The sequence below is a fragment of the Grus americana genome, chromosome 2 (genome assembly GCF_028858705.1).
Source record: "Grus americana isolate bGruAme1 chromosome 2, bGruAme1.mat, whole genome shotgun sequence".
Taxonomy (NCBI): domain Eukaryota; kingdom Metazoa; phylum Chordata; class Aves; order Gruiformes; family Gruidae; genus Grus; species Grus americana.
The window spans coordinates 112,231,398-112,244,997 of NC_072853.1; the positions used below are offsets into that span (position 1 = coordinate 112,231,398).

At 40.0% G+C, this 13,600-nt stretch overlaps 1 protein-coding gene across 4 annotated transcripts in view; it reads left to right on the plus strand.

Annotated features, from left to right (window-relative positions):
- Nucleotides 1–13,600, plus strand: part of GLI3 (GLI family zinc finger 3) — a 216,120-nt gene that overhangs the window by 149,052 nt on the left and 53,468 nt on the right. For all 4 annotated transcript variants that reach the window (XM_054814362.1, XM_054814364.1, XM_054814363.1 and 1 more), the window contains one exon: nt 6,627–6,828. In XM_054814362.1, coding sequence (XP_054670337.1) covers nt 6,627–6,828 — 202 coding nt within the window. The remainder of the gene's footprint in view (nt 1–6,626; nt 6,829–13,600) is intronic.

Below are 13,600 nucleotides of genomic sequence, written 5' to 3' on the forward strand. Positions count from 1 at the left end.
AATATTATACTTCCTGATTTGGATTTTGGGAGGGATAGGGAGAGACGAGATACGCTGCTAATGCATTTGATGCATATTAATAATACCTTGCAGAATGGAAAATCTGTTATGCATGGTTCAGATAATGTAAATCTGTTGCTGTGTTCCAGTTGCAAGGACAAATCCCCAGCTTGTATGAGTGGACATGACATCATTGAAGTAAAGGGATATTTTATACTTTCAATGGTTTTGGTTCCTATTAGGAGAGAACTTCTGAATGTGTGTAGGTTGCAGTTCCAAGCCACATTTTTGGATGCAGTCTTGACTGAATGGGTCTATCTAGTCTATAGGAAGGTACCAAGATATATGCTAGAAAACGTAAGGAAAACAGAAGACATTGCAATACTCGTACAAATAATGGCATTTGCACAAAGGACCTTCATGCGTGAGTAGAGATTGTGTATGCTGTAATCTACATAGAGTTACAGCTTTTGCATCCCAAGAATGTTATCACTTCTTACTTAAGGGAAAATATTTTGACCTTTGCCCATAACTTCAGCCCATTCATAAAAGGTAGCAAAACACTATCTCTAATAAGGATATTTGCTGTCACCAGCTTTAGCTACGATATATTTGAAATGCACTCTTTAATTTGTTTTGTGTTTGTTTTTAAAAATTAAGATCACACATTTGAGATTCATTATAGCAGCAACTTTTCAATTAGGGATTATTTCAGAGTTAAAGACAAAAAATGTGTAGCAGTATTATGCAAATGGGTTATTTTTAAACAGTAAATAGAGAATTAAAATAAGAGTGAATCCTAGTAAGGTCACTCAGCTCACCTTATGTATTTGATGAGAATGTGTTTAGTCAGGCAATAGCTGCTTTTATCTAAATAGAGTATGAAGTTACCCTTTTACTTTGTAAAAACTAATTAAAACTATCTTAACTTGCATGGGTATACAGTAAATTAATTGTCATTAAGTAGGAATCTGAATGTCCTATCATTCATCATGCTAAAGAAAACCCCTTTCTTCTTTGTCAGAATTTTAGATTAGAAACAAGAACAAAACAATTAACAGGAAGCTGATATTAAGACTTTTTAAAAAAACCCAAAACAATAAGAATGCCCATGTTTGCATTTAATAACAAAGTACAGTGATCAATGCAAAGCAATGCCATTTGTTTGGATCTTTCTTCTTAAGGGTTTGTATGGTGATCTTAAAAGTACTCTTTCGCCTTTACCCAGTCTTGTCAAAGGAAACAGAATAGAGATTGGTAGTTTCCCTCATTATCTGCTATCAAATTCTGAGCAAGTTGACTCAATTCACTCAAAGGCTGCTGCTCATTTGTTCCACACAACAACCAAATAGATACAAGCAAGACATTGTTTTTCTTTTGTGAAGCAAGTCTGTCTCCTAATTGTGTGTTTATACAGCTTCTAGCACAGTAATTTGGCATCTCTGCCCTCTCCTGTAGTACAAATAATAATTCCAACACCAGTGTCCAGTAAGCACAAAAGAACGTTGCATACAGTTTATGCACTTTGGGGCCTTTTTTTTTTGCTCTGTGGTGCTGGAAAACTGATTTCAAAATGGGGATGATATGAGTGGGAGAAGCATTGATCAAGAAGTTAAATCTTGCCTAAAGAGCAGTAGACTTCTTGAAGCTCTGAACTTCACTATGAATTGTCTAATATATTGTGGAAGAAGGCCAAGATTGTGTATGCTTGATTGTCATTTTTCCTCATCCTGTCCTGTGTGGCATGAAAAGTGAACCAGAATTTTCTTTGCTGCTATAAAGTTCTTCTACAGTTTTGATGGCCAGAAACCCTGACCAAGTCTTCTCATCTTCTTGCTTGATCTCAAAGGGTCAGGTGTGCTACCTTTAAGTATAGCATCAAAATAACTAGGAGGGGAGTAGATGGGGAAGGTATTGACAATATACCTGCATTTTTCACTTGGAGAATATGTTTTACTCTGTTAAATGGTGTTCAGTGGAAGGCAAACATGTTCCCTGAGGTTTCTAGATTTACCCTGAAAGTATTAATGCCCTCACTCTAACTTTTGCCTATGCTTGCTCAGAATGGGAGATTGTTATTTTTCAAAGGTATTCATCATCGACCTACCACTTTTGGCATTAGAGATACTGATAGCGACCCAGTTGTTGTAAAGAATTCGGCCAGCCTGAAGAGTTAACCCAATGTGAGAAGCTTTGGACTGGGTTTGATTGCTGATTTTCAGGCACAGTTGGAGAATGAGGGAGGAATAGCAAAGACATTCCTTTTCCTCTCACACTGTTGACATATTTACCACTTTGAAAACTAAGACAAAATTTATGACAAGCTTTCATGAAGTGAAAACAAAGTTTACCCATCTGTGAGCAGAAAACAGAAGGAAGAGAAAGAAAGCAAGTTTTAATTTTAAAAAAAAATCAAACTTCCCATGTTCACAGCCTTCAGAAAAATCTAGTGCCTGAGACAGGTTCAAAGAAATTTGATTTAAAGGCATGGAATAAAAAAGGTTTGATGAAGTTTGATTTAAAGGGATGGAATAAATGATACATGTCTGAAGATTGCCTTATAAATGATTAAGCAATGCTAAAAACTTCAACTCAGAAATCAAATTCATGGGCAAATTTGCTGGATGGCATATTCCATTTTTGAAATTTATGATGGAGATAGATATCTGTTATTTTAGAATTGATCTCCACCCCATGAACAAGATCTTTTCTTCTGACACCTGCTGGATTTTTTATCGGCACACTCAAGTCTTCACTATCAACTACTGACTTTTTATTACTATAATGTGTACTCCAAAAAGGTGACATTCCTAAACAAATCTTCACTGTCAGCTTCCATTTGCATGCTTTGCCAGAGCTGATGGGGTTTTTTCAGCACTTGCACAGAGGTAAATGGATTTTTAGTGAGTCAGTGCTCCTGCACTTTTTGGTTTTAAAGCATTATCAGGTGGGGAATGTAGTGAATGGTGGGAGAATACTGTGAGCTAATGAACATCTCAAATTGCTAAAAAAAAGAATTAAAGTGTGTTTTAAATAAACGCCTGGGCAAGGCTGAAAAATTTGGTTTAGTAGTCAAAGGCACTGACAAACTGTGACCTATTCCTTTTTATAGTAACATACTAACTAAGACCGGTGTTATGCTAAATGAACGGTTTAGCAAACATCCTGCAGCGTAATGAGTGGTCTGCTCATGCTTAAGACTTTAGGCATGTGGAACCTAATTAAACCACGAAGATCTGAAAAAACAGTAATTCCATTTAATTGTATTTTCAGTTTTGAAAGTCGTGGCCTCCCTTGAAGCGAATCCCCCTCTCCTGTGGTCGGACTCTGTAGAGCTCTTGCCCGGCCTCAGCCGTTGGCTCCCGCTGTGAAGCAGAAATACTCCCTTTAGCAGGGGACTGTTGGCCCTTAGGAAGCTGGTCCTGTCCCAGGTAGATGGAGGGGACTGCCGAATTCCCAGATCTAGGTGAGGCCAGAAACGGGCACTGCCTGGAGGAGAAGAGGAAGCCCAAGACTGCTGTGCGGTGTGGCCGAAGCCCAGGCTCTGCCCCTCGCAGTTGGAAGGAGCATCTTTCTCCATCACTGGTTGCAGATCTGGTGCGTCCCCTGCAGAGCGATGGACAGGGGTGCCCTGGCAGCAGCTGGCAGGCAAGGGGGAGGTTTAATGAGCAGTAGTGCGTTGAGAGGGCGCTCTTACAAGAGCCGTAGTATGACTTAGACAAGGGGTAAAGGAGACGGGCTCAGTCCAGAAAGGGCAGGGAAGAGGAGGAAGTCAGTCATTGCAGTTGTTGAGAATCTGCAGAGCACTGCAGGGAGTATAAATTGCCTTCCTATGTGATCTGTCGAGGGTGACCATACTTCTCTCCAAGATTGTAAGAGCTTCGAACTGTTGTCGGTAATGCTTGTTCAGTGCTCTGTGAGATGCAGGCTGGAGTACCAACGAGTCCGCTTGGGTGGTTGTGGCACATAAAATAAATGGTGTCTGATCACAGAAGCAGCAAAACACAACTGTTATCTCCTGCTTTTATTGCCCAGTCTAGATTCAGAGATGCTCAGGTGCTAGTATTCTTAAGAACTGCTCCACTTTTTTGATCAAACCTATGTACCCCCTCTCTAGTTAGCATCAGTAGCCATCAGTCCATGTTTAGCAGGGTTGTAATGAATTTCTCAAGTAAGTGGCAATCCCTTTGTAGTTCTACAGATTCGAAACTGGACTTCAGATCCATAAGAGGTAATTTTTCGAAAGTGTTTCTCTTGGAAATCACATTTGAAACTGTTCACACATGGCCATCAGTAGCACACAGTGACTTTCAATTGTAAATACAGAAATTTAACTAGGTCTTGCTTATCAAAAGAGAGGGAGCTGTGCTTGTTCCCACTGAGCACCTCTGCTGCCTTCTTGCTGGCACTATAAGGTGTGTGCCCATCAGTCTGAGGAAAACAGAGGGTTCATAATTATGTTCACATGACTGCAAGTGGTTGCTGTCATATATAGCACACCACTAGGATGGCTGGTAGTAACGTATGATACTGTGGCAGCAGTGTTCGAGTAACATCTCATTTTGCTGGTCAGCCAATGTCTAGCAGGTCTTGCTTGTCCTCTTTACTTACTGTTTAACCAGGAACACCTATACATAGCTACCCTCTTGTAAAACCATGATAACAGAGTTTATTCACCAATAAAGTATTTGAATTGTATCCTCAGCTGAGGCAAATTACGTTACCACTACTGACTTCAGAGGCGTTCTCATTCATGCTGGCTGAACAGTCAGCAGAGGAGAGTTGTGGATGAGAGATGTAAGTGCCAAGTATTACTGTTTTCGTTTTACCATTACATGTATTTTGTATTTCCTTATTAAATATGTTGCAGTTTCTTATAGCTGCTGATCATTGTTGGTTTTTACTTTAGCACAAATAAAAGATCTCTGCCTTTGAAAGACATGAAGCACAGCACTAAAAAATTATCAAGCAGACACAATACAATAGAAAGCTCATAAAAAGGAGATAAAACAGATTACATAAAATAATGTGTAGTAGCTTTTAGGAAGAAATAAATGGCTATGCCTAAGTTTTAAATGATGAATCAAGAGCATAAATGTTCATTGAAAGACTGAAGCAGTATGAGCTAAGGCCTATTTGTGGAGACAGAGCATGAAGGAAAAAACTCTGTATTAGCCAGATGCCAAAAAGAATTGACACACGTTGGCTAGTTGAGGCAAATCTTAGCACAGATAAGGAGATGGACTGTAGATGGAGATCTGATCACAGACACAGTAGCAATAAAATGGCAGCTTTTAATACCAGATGAAAATCTTGGAAAGCATGCACAGAAAGAAGGGCAACCAACTCAGGTGTGTAAGGAAAATGTAATGGCAGATTCTAATCCAGTTCTGTCCTTCAGTCCAAGTGGAGTCAGTTGGGCTTTTCTCCTGGTTAATGCTAGGTATGTAAGTTTAAATACCCTGCTGAAAAATGGTCCTGGGCACCAAGATGTGAGCAAGAATTAAGAAAGGCAGACCTATAATAGAGGCTTGAGGCCGACTGTGAATTATTAGCAAGCTATAGAGAATGTCAGGGACTCTGGGAGAAGTAGCTGTAAAGTAGGCATCAAACCCAAGACCCTGGCTGTCAGGATTGTTAGGATTTAGACCTTTATTGCAGGTTCAAGGGATTAAAGAGGTAAAAGAGGCAGTACTGATAAAGGAAATAGTTCAGTACACAGTGAGTTAGCTAATTCTCTCCTCGATCTCAACTGAGATTGAAAATAATTAAATAAAGGGAGGAAATTTAAGGTGATATATCTTTCATCAGGACTGCAGAGAGTTGGGATGACATGGTAAAATAAACCAGAGGTAGTGATTTTCAGAGCAGCACAGAAAATTTAGAATTGTAATATGTATTTATTTAAATGGTATCTGTATGGTTGCCTTCTCTTTGCTGCTTTGAAAAGCTTAATCTCTATTTTAAAAGAAATTTAGCAATTGTAGGCCCCTGTACACCCCAGCACAAGAATGTCATGGGATCCTGGACAAATTCAAATAAAGCCTACTGTTTCTCAGTCTAATGCTGTGAATGTCAATTTGACGTCTGCTGATAGAGCTGGCCTTTATAGTGTTTTTTTGGTCCTGATTTTTACTTTTGCATCAGGTATCAATGAGGCAGAATTACAGTCAATAAAGGAAAAACTGCCTCTTTATTTCTACACTGTATTTTACAAGTTTAGCTTTGACTGTGTGTATTAAAGTGATGCGAGTTTGGGTTTGCTGGTAGCCCAGATCTGAACCACTGTCTCATTGCTCATGGTTGAATTAATGATGTGAATGTCTAAGAAGCCATCAGATTCATAAATCACCAGAAATGAGAGGGATAACTCATAAAAGTCTTTTCCTTTTGTTTAGCAATTTATCATTTTGCTTGCACATTAATAAACAGAGCTCCCCTGAGGTAAGCCACAGGAAGATAGATTTTTCTTCCTAATTTTCCTCAATCATAGCCAGTAGATCACAAGTGGAGAGAGTGGGCTTGTCACAGTTTGTTGGTGTCTTGAGACTCCCTCTACCCATCACTGATAACAAATAAATGCTATTATGTACCCTGGTGGATAATTATTTGTGTTTACATAACAGGCGCCAGGTTTCCGAGTCCGAGGTTGTCAGCTAGACCAAGCCGAAAGCGTACGTTGTCCATTTCCCCCCTATCTGATCACAGCTTTGACCTTCAGACCATGATACGGACATCTCCAAATTCCTTGGTCACAATTCTCAATAATTCTCGTAGCAGTTCCTCAGCCAGTGGTTCTTATGGCCACTTATCTGCAAGTGCAATAAGGTAAGAATAGCATTTTCTACCTGTATTGTATATTCTCATTTATGTGTCATACACACACACGCAAATGTGAATGTATGCTCACATGTTTAAGTAACTGTTTTGTTTTGTGAATATGTGTATTTTGCAGTTTCTGTAATGTATGTTCACTGCAGCGTAATTTAAAGTTCAAAATACTTTGTTGTTGTTGCTCAGAAAGGTAACCACAAGGGACTTTTTGGTGTATTATTGTTCAGTGCAGGTAATACTCCATCTGACCAGCAGTAACGGTGTGTGTATGTGTGCTCAGGAATCTGCTTTAAGGGAGGAAGCTGTAGGATAGGATTGTGACTTAACTCACTCAGGTTCTTCTGGCTATAGATATAATGGACAGTGAAATGTTCCTACATTACAATCATCAGAGAATAAATCACAGACATGTGGTACTGTTCAATTAAAATGTTTGGCTAGAACTTCTTGGTATTCATCTCCAAGGTATATTGAAAGATTAGACTTTTTGTGGCTAAATTATCTTTCTTTTTTTTTTTTTTATACCAAGAAAGTACTGTTGTCATCCAGTATCATTAGAAATGTTGTGATTTTCACTTGGTCACTTCACTTACACATGCAAGAAAACAGCCAGAAATGGTTGTTCTGGTGGCAGAAGACCAGAGTAGCAAGGGAAGAAGTGGGCAGAAGTTGTACAGGAAAGGGTAGCAAACTGAGCACAGGGAGGGGGAGCAAAACCAAGAACATCAGAAAAAGGGAGTGGAAGAAAATGAAGAGAAGCAGCAGGAAAAAATGGAAATGCAACTGAAGAACATTCTTGTATTTGTGATGTTGCTATATGTTAACTGGGAGAAGCTCCTTCAGTATTAAAAAAAAAATCCCCCACCCCTCCAAAGTCTCAGAAAATACTGGGTTTGCATTATGGCACTCAAACAAAGAATGCTACTGGTCTCTGGCTTAAAAGCAGCCTCCACCTTCAATTTTCAATGAGGCAAAGGAGCAAGTCCCTACAGCAATTTCTTGAGATCTAAAAGACCCATGTTTGGCGAGGCTCAAACATGCCTCTCCAGCAAAAATGACACACTTAGAACTTCAAAAGCTGGCTATAGGGATATGCACTATTGGAGAAAATGGGGCATGCAACTGGTGTGTTAGAAACCATAAGCCTGCCAAACTTTGAAAGTGACAGAACTGTAAATATTTGGTATTAGTGTAAGTGCCGTTGGGTTTTTTTAAGCATTTATTTTAAATAGTTGTGCTGTAGCTCTGATATACTTGAATAGCTGTACAGTGTTTCACAGGTATGATATCATAGCTCTGCAATACAAGTCTGCAATCTGTGCAACCACAGACCCAATTACGAAGCTCCATAATGTGGAATATGATTTATGTCAATAGCTGGCAGCAGTCTTGGACCACATCTGTTAAATACATGTACTATGTGGAGGTGTACTATCCCCACTGTCATTAAGATGGGATGGCACTTCAGTTACTAATCTCCTTTTCTATTGCTTGTAACTTAGGCAAAGCAAATAGCGCATGAAAGTTGGCGTAGTCTCTCCAGTGGAGTAAGTCTTCCCTCCTTTTCCTCTTCTTCCACAGCTGGAAATGGTTGGTGTGTGTTTTTGACAGATAGAATCACAAACCTAAGGGCCGTCCCTGCAAAGCTGGAGTCAGGGCAATAGTTTTGTTGAAGACAGTTGTGGAACTGGTGTGTTATGGGCAGAGACTGAGTAAGAATGCTAAGGAGTAGAACAGTGAGTCTTGTGAACTGATGTCACTGAAGAGAGCGAGGCTTGTGTGACTGAGCCTATGGCTGACCAAAGCTTTCAGCACTTCCTGGTCATACCTTCCAGGCATGCATAGTCCAAAATTTCACACCATTTTGAATTAATAATCTTTTTCTTTTTGATAAGAGTATGCCTGTTCAATATGAAAAGTTGGAAACGTACCTCTCCATTCTTCCTGGTGGAAAGGAGGGAAAGGGAGAGAGCTGGCTCTTTTTCCAGCTTTGCAACTCACCTTTGTTGGTGCCCTTTACGTTCCCCCGTCTGAACCTGTCTATAGAAGAGTTGCACCAAAATAAACAGTGATGTTAGGTATTAAACCTGAGCCATATTTCATTGCTTTAATAAATTCCAAGACTAAACAGCAACGAGACTATCAGTAAAACTTAATTTATTCCAACTCACTGTCTTGTAAATAATGAATTCAACACAAGAACTGCTGTACTGAATCAAACTGTAGGTTCATCCTGTTTAATATCCTGTGTGCAACAGTGATCAAAGCATAGAAAAAACTTTTCCTAGTGTAAAAACCCAGCTTCTGGAATCTTGCAGGTAAATCTCCTAGGAGTTCCTGCAAGAAAACGCTACAGTTCAGCAGGCCACTAGATGGAATTGCGAGACAGGAAGGATTTGTATTTTAGGCAATATCAGTCGCATTAACATTACACAATCCTTCTACTTTTACATCTTGTTTCCAGTCACTTTTAACTTAGCCCAAATAGTTTACACTGGGCAGCATTTTTCATGGCAGATACCTATCTAACAGTGGGTATTTCCAAAAAGGGTCAGCAAAGTTATTCATTTGTCAGAATGAAGTTAGGGAAGAAGAGACTTTCCTGTGCAAACTAAAAGCCCTCTTGCTACCTTTTCACTGAGAAGCTAAAATTTGCCAGGGGTGTTGCTTAGATGCTATAGATAAGATTTTTGCTGTTCTTGAGAAATTGTCCCATTCAGCCAAGTGATAAGCCCTTAAGAAGTTTCTATTAGCATGTGTTACATAGACTAAGCATTCAGCTTGTTCTAGTCCAGGGCCCACAGAGAGGAAGGAAGACCTTTCCCTGCAGCTGCAGCTCTGGTTAATCTGGTACCTCCTTGGGAAGCTTGTGGAGGCTAAGCTGTCTGCCCAGCCATAACAGCCTTGTGAAAAAAGAAAGCAGTCTTCAGAGGAGACAGGAGTCAGACCAGGAACTGTCCAGGTTCAGCAAGCTGAGACAAAATACTTACATAGAACACCACATAAGATTTCACTAGAAGAGAGAAAAAACCTGCAAAATCAAGCATGCAGAAGCTGGTCATTAAGGAGAATGAAGGTACTGCCCCCTTGTGATTGTGCTTTGATACCATCTTTAATTGCAGGGTTGCTCAGTATTTTTTCACAGGGCCCCTGCTTGCTTCAGTGCACAGGCTGCACATCCTCTTTGGATCAGAGCCACAGAACCCTGCCTCACCTGTCCCACACAGCTGTACAGGAGGAGGGAACCTCTTACCTGGTCGGTTGCTGCCTGGAAAGCGGACCTTGCTCCACAGTCCCAGCCTGATGGTGGGCAAACTGAACTAGACAGAAGTGACCACGAGGCTCATACAGTTTCTCTTCTGGAAGCCCAGCCTACCACTCTTAATTCTGCACAGCCATGGCCTGAAGCTACTGACAGCTGTTTTGAACGTTTCATGTGCTGTGCCATGTTAACTAACCCAGGGGATCAGGTCTTCAAGTCTGAAATTGGGCAACCGCAATGAGTGGCACTTTTTACCTTTGTCTTTCTTTGATTCACATGCCTATGCAAAACAAGAGTCCTTCCCCTTCACCTCAGAGGGAGGTTGAAAGCATTAATGTTTTGTGAAGCACTTAGACTGTACAGTGATGAGTGCAGTAGAGAAGCTCAGGAGGGTATCAGTAATTATGTATTCACCAAAGGTTTAAATACAGTGGAAAGAAGGCCCATGAGCAATATTCTTGGCAAGAAGAAGAAAAATACCAGAGATTCTCTTACTGAAAACTATTGTGCATCTTGTGCACTGAATGAGGTATGAACCCTACAGGGAAGAAAAGGGGTGCATGGTCATATAATTAAAGGCTAATGAGTGAGCACATGAGAGTATGGGCAGTTTTAGTTCTGGCATGTTTGATTTTGTCGGCTCAAAGCTCTTTTAACCTATTTTTGCAAAGGTGCTACTTGTGTTAAGAAAGTGTCTCCAGGACCTGAGTGGTCTTTGCATTGACTAACAAAAGTACATCCTCTGGCTGAAAGATTACATCCTGTGCTTCACACAGCTTTTCAGTATAGGACCCTCTGTATGAGCACTGTGGGATGTTGAGGATTAAATCAAATGAAAGGAGCCACGTTTTGGGCTCTGTTTTTACAGAGCCAAGCACAGAAGGGCTCTGGTCCTTGACATGGATACTACTGCAGTTTGAATAATAAATAATAGTAGTTTAGCACAATCCAGATAGGACTTGACTTGGCGGGCACTTTGTCATTGTCAGCTGGCAGCGTAATGCTGTATCCTGAGTACTGGCTGAATACTTGAAAAGAAGATGTTGCTCCTGCTGACAGCTAATAGTGGATCTCCTTTAGCGCACCAGGTAGAGCTTCTACTTTGTGCATTTGAAAACACCTGGTTTAGGTTTCAGCTGGGAGAGATTATGCAGCAAGGAGGCATATGAAATAGCATCAAATGAGGATAATCCTTCATTTGACATTTACTCATTTGGTTACCTGCCTCAGTCCTGCAGTGCAGCACCCCTGCTATTAATCTTTTGTCAGGATGTACTTAATGTTATATCTTCTACCTGTGACAATTATTAGACTTTGCACTTCACTAGCACTTCTTTTTGAGAGGCAGCATGGCCTAGAGAGAGTATAGAGGGGGTAATCACTTCCCATGATATTAAGAGTACCGATTCCAAACCTTTACAAAAGATTAGCTGGTCTTTAATAAACACAGGAGGTTGGGACTTCATGTTCTATGTGATCTGAAATTCAGAGCCTCTGTATTTTTCTAGTCCCTTAGCAGCCCTACAATACCAAATTTTCAAAGTCAGTTTTCAGAAAACGAGCCGAATTCCCTGTCAGCTACAAGGTGTTTAAATCAGGAGTAGTTCCACCTACTAGAAGAGACTTTCTTTGGTTGGCAGATGTAACTGAGAATACACCTTAGCCATCTTATAACATGTTAAAATTCAGTTTCATGTGAGCACAGGAGCCCTTTGGGCACTCTTCCAAGGTTTAAAAGAAACTGAGAAAGCACAGCAGCATTTTTTTCGCCCCACCCCAAGCTCTGCCCCTGCTTCCCTGATGTCATCAGAACAGAAAGGAGCAATTAACATAGTGTGGTTAATTACAGCCAGATCCTGGCTGTTCTGGCTCACATCAGTTTGCTTTGGGCTGATCTGAAGCTGAGCATCAGGGAATGGGGGTGAGGATACTTTCACAAAGAGTGCTAGAAAAAGATAGCCAGGTTTGTAGGGTGAGTTTAGGCAGCAGTGGATTAACATCAGTGAGGAAGACAAGAGTCAGTGCTTCTGCAAGCAGGTATTGGATTCTCAATGACTTCCTATTCTCATATAAGCTCCTTGTATAGAGCGTTTGTTGTATAATTAGTCAGTGCCCTCCTCTCTGAAGTGCTTTATATCTAGAGACAAGTGACCATGTATTAATTTCTCCAGTTTCCCTTGGCAAACACACAGAGAAAAGCAAAGAGAAAAATAAAAACAGAGTCAAGATATACAAATGAAGGTATAAGGTTATCACAGAGAAAAGTGAAAGTATCTCTAGCAGAGACCTCAACAGTCTAATTATGCACTGTATGAAAAAAGCAAAGAGTATCCTTTTATCAGGTTTAAATTATCCAGGTTTTGAATTTAACAGAATGTCTCATAGTTATAAGACAGGGAGCCCTCATGTTCTCAGTCTTCCTTCTTTATTCAATATTTTATATATTCTTATTATGTCTCCTCTTATTCATCTTTCTGAGGCAAGTGGTTGTTTTCAGTCTGCTCTTTAGAGAGTTCTTGCATTGTCATTTCTGCCGATACTGTCTGAAACAGTCTTCCTCTACTACATGCAATAATATTCCAGAAGAGGACCAGCAATTCAAATGCTGGTGTGTTGTGTTTCCATTTGTCTTAACATGTTTTTGCCATAGCTTCACGTTGATCAAATTTTCATTCCTCCATTGAATTCTGCATTGACACAAGCAAGCGCTTCTCGTGAGTTGGGTCAGCTAATTTAGAACCAGCGTATGAGTAGTTCAGACTCCCCTTCAGTATTGATATACATCTTACTATCAGTATTGCTCATTCAACTAGCATACATGGCTCTAAAGATAACCTCTTAGCTCTTCACCATGCTACTCAAAATAATTTTGTCATATATGCAGAATTCATTTTTTCATTGGCTGACTCCATGCCCAGATTGCTGACAATTGCACTGAAAACCAGAAGACACTATCTGAGAATTTGTATCTAACTTTTACTAAAATACAATTGCTTAATTCTTACCTTGAGCTTTAAGTTTATATATTTATGTAATTTGTGTAAAAGGACACAATCAAATGCTGCTTAATGAAATGACTCTGAAAAAGGACATGTTTAGAGTAGAACAGGAAGAATGCAATATATTCAGCGATGTTTTGCAAGAAGCTCCTTATGATAGGATGTACAGTATAAAAAGTGTGTTAATTATGTGAGCATTACAGGTGCTTTGCTGTTTTATTATCACTCTTACTGGGATCTGCCAAAGTGAGATGCAAAGCTAACTTTGAGTGAAAGCTTTTCTTGCATTAAAAGGTCTCTAGTTAATTGCATGTAATATGTTGTAAATGAAGGCTTAATTGCAGTTCAGACTGAGTCAAATTCAGACCAGGTGTAAACCCCACTGAAACAGGTCCTGTTATAACTGGACATGTCACATACGTGCAGCACAGGGCTTTATTCTCCATGGTCTTGTACTGTGTATGGTTAATCTAAAGAAGGGAATATAATGCTCTATCGTGCCATA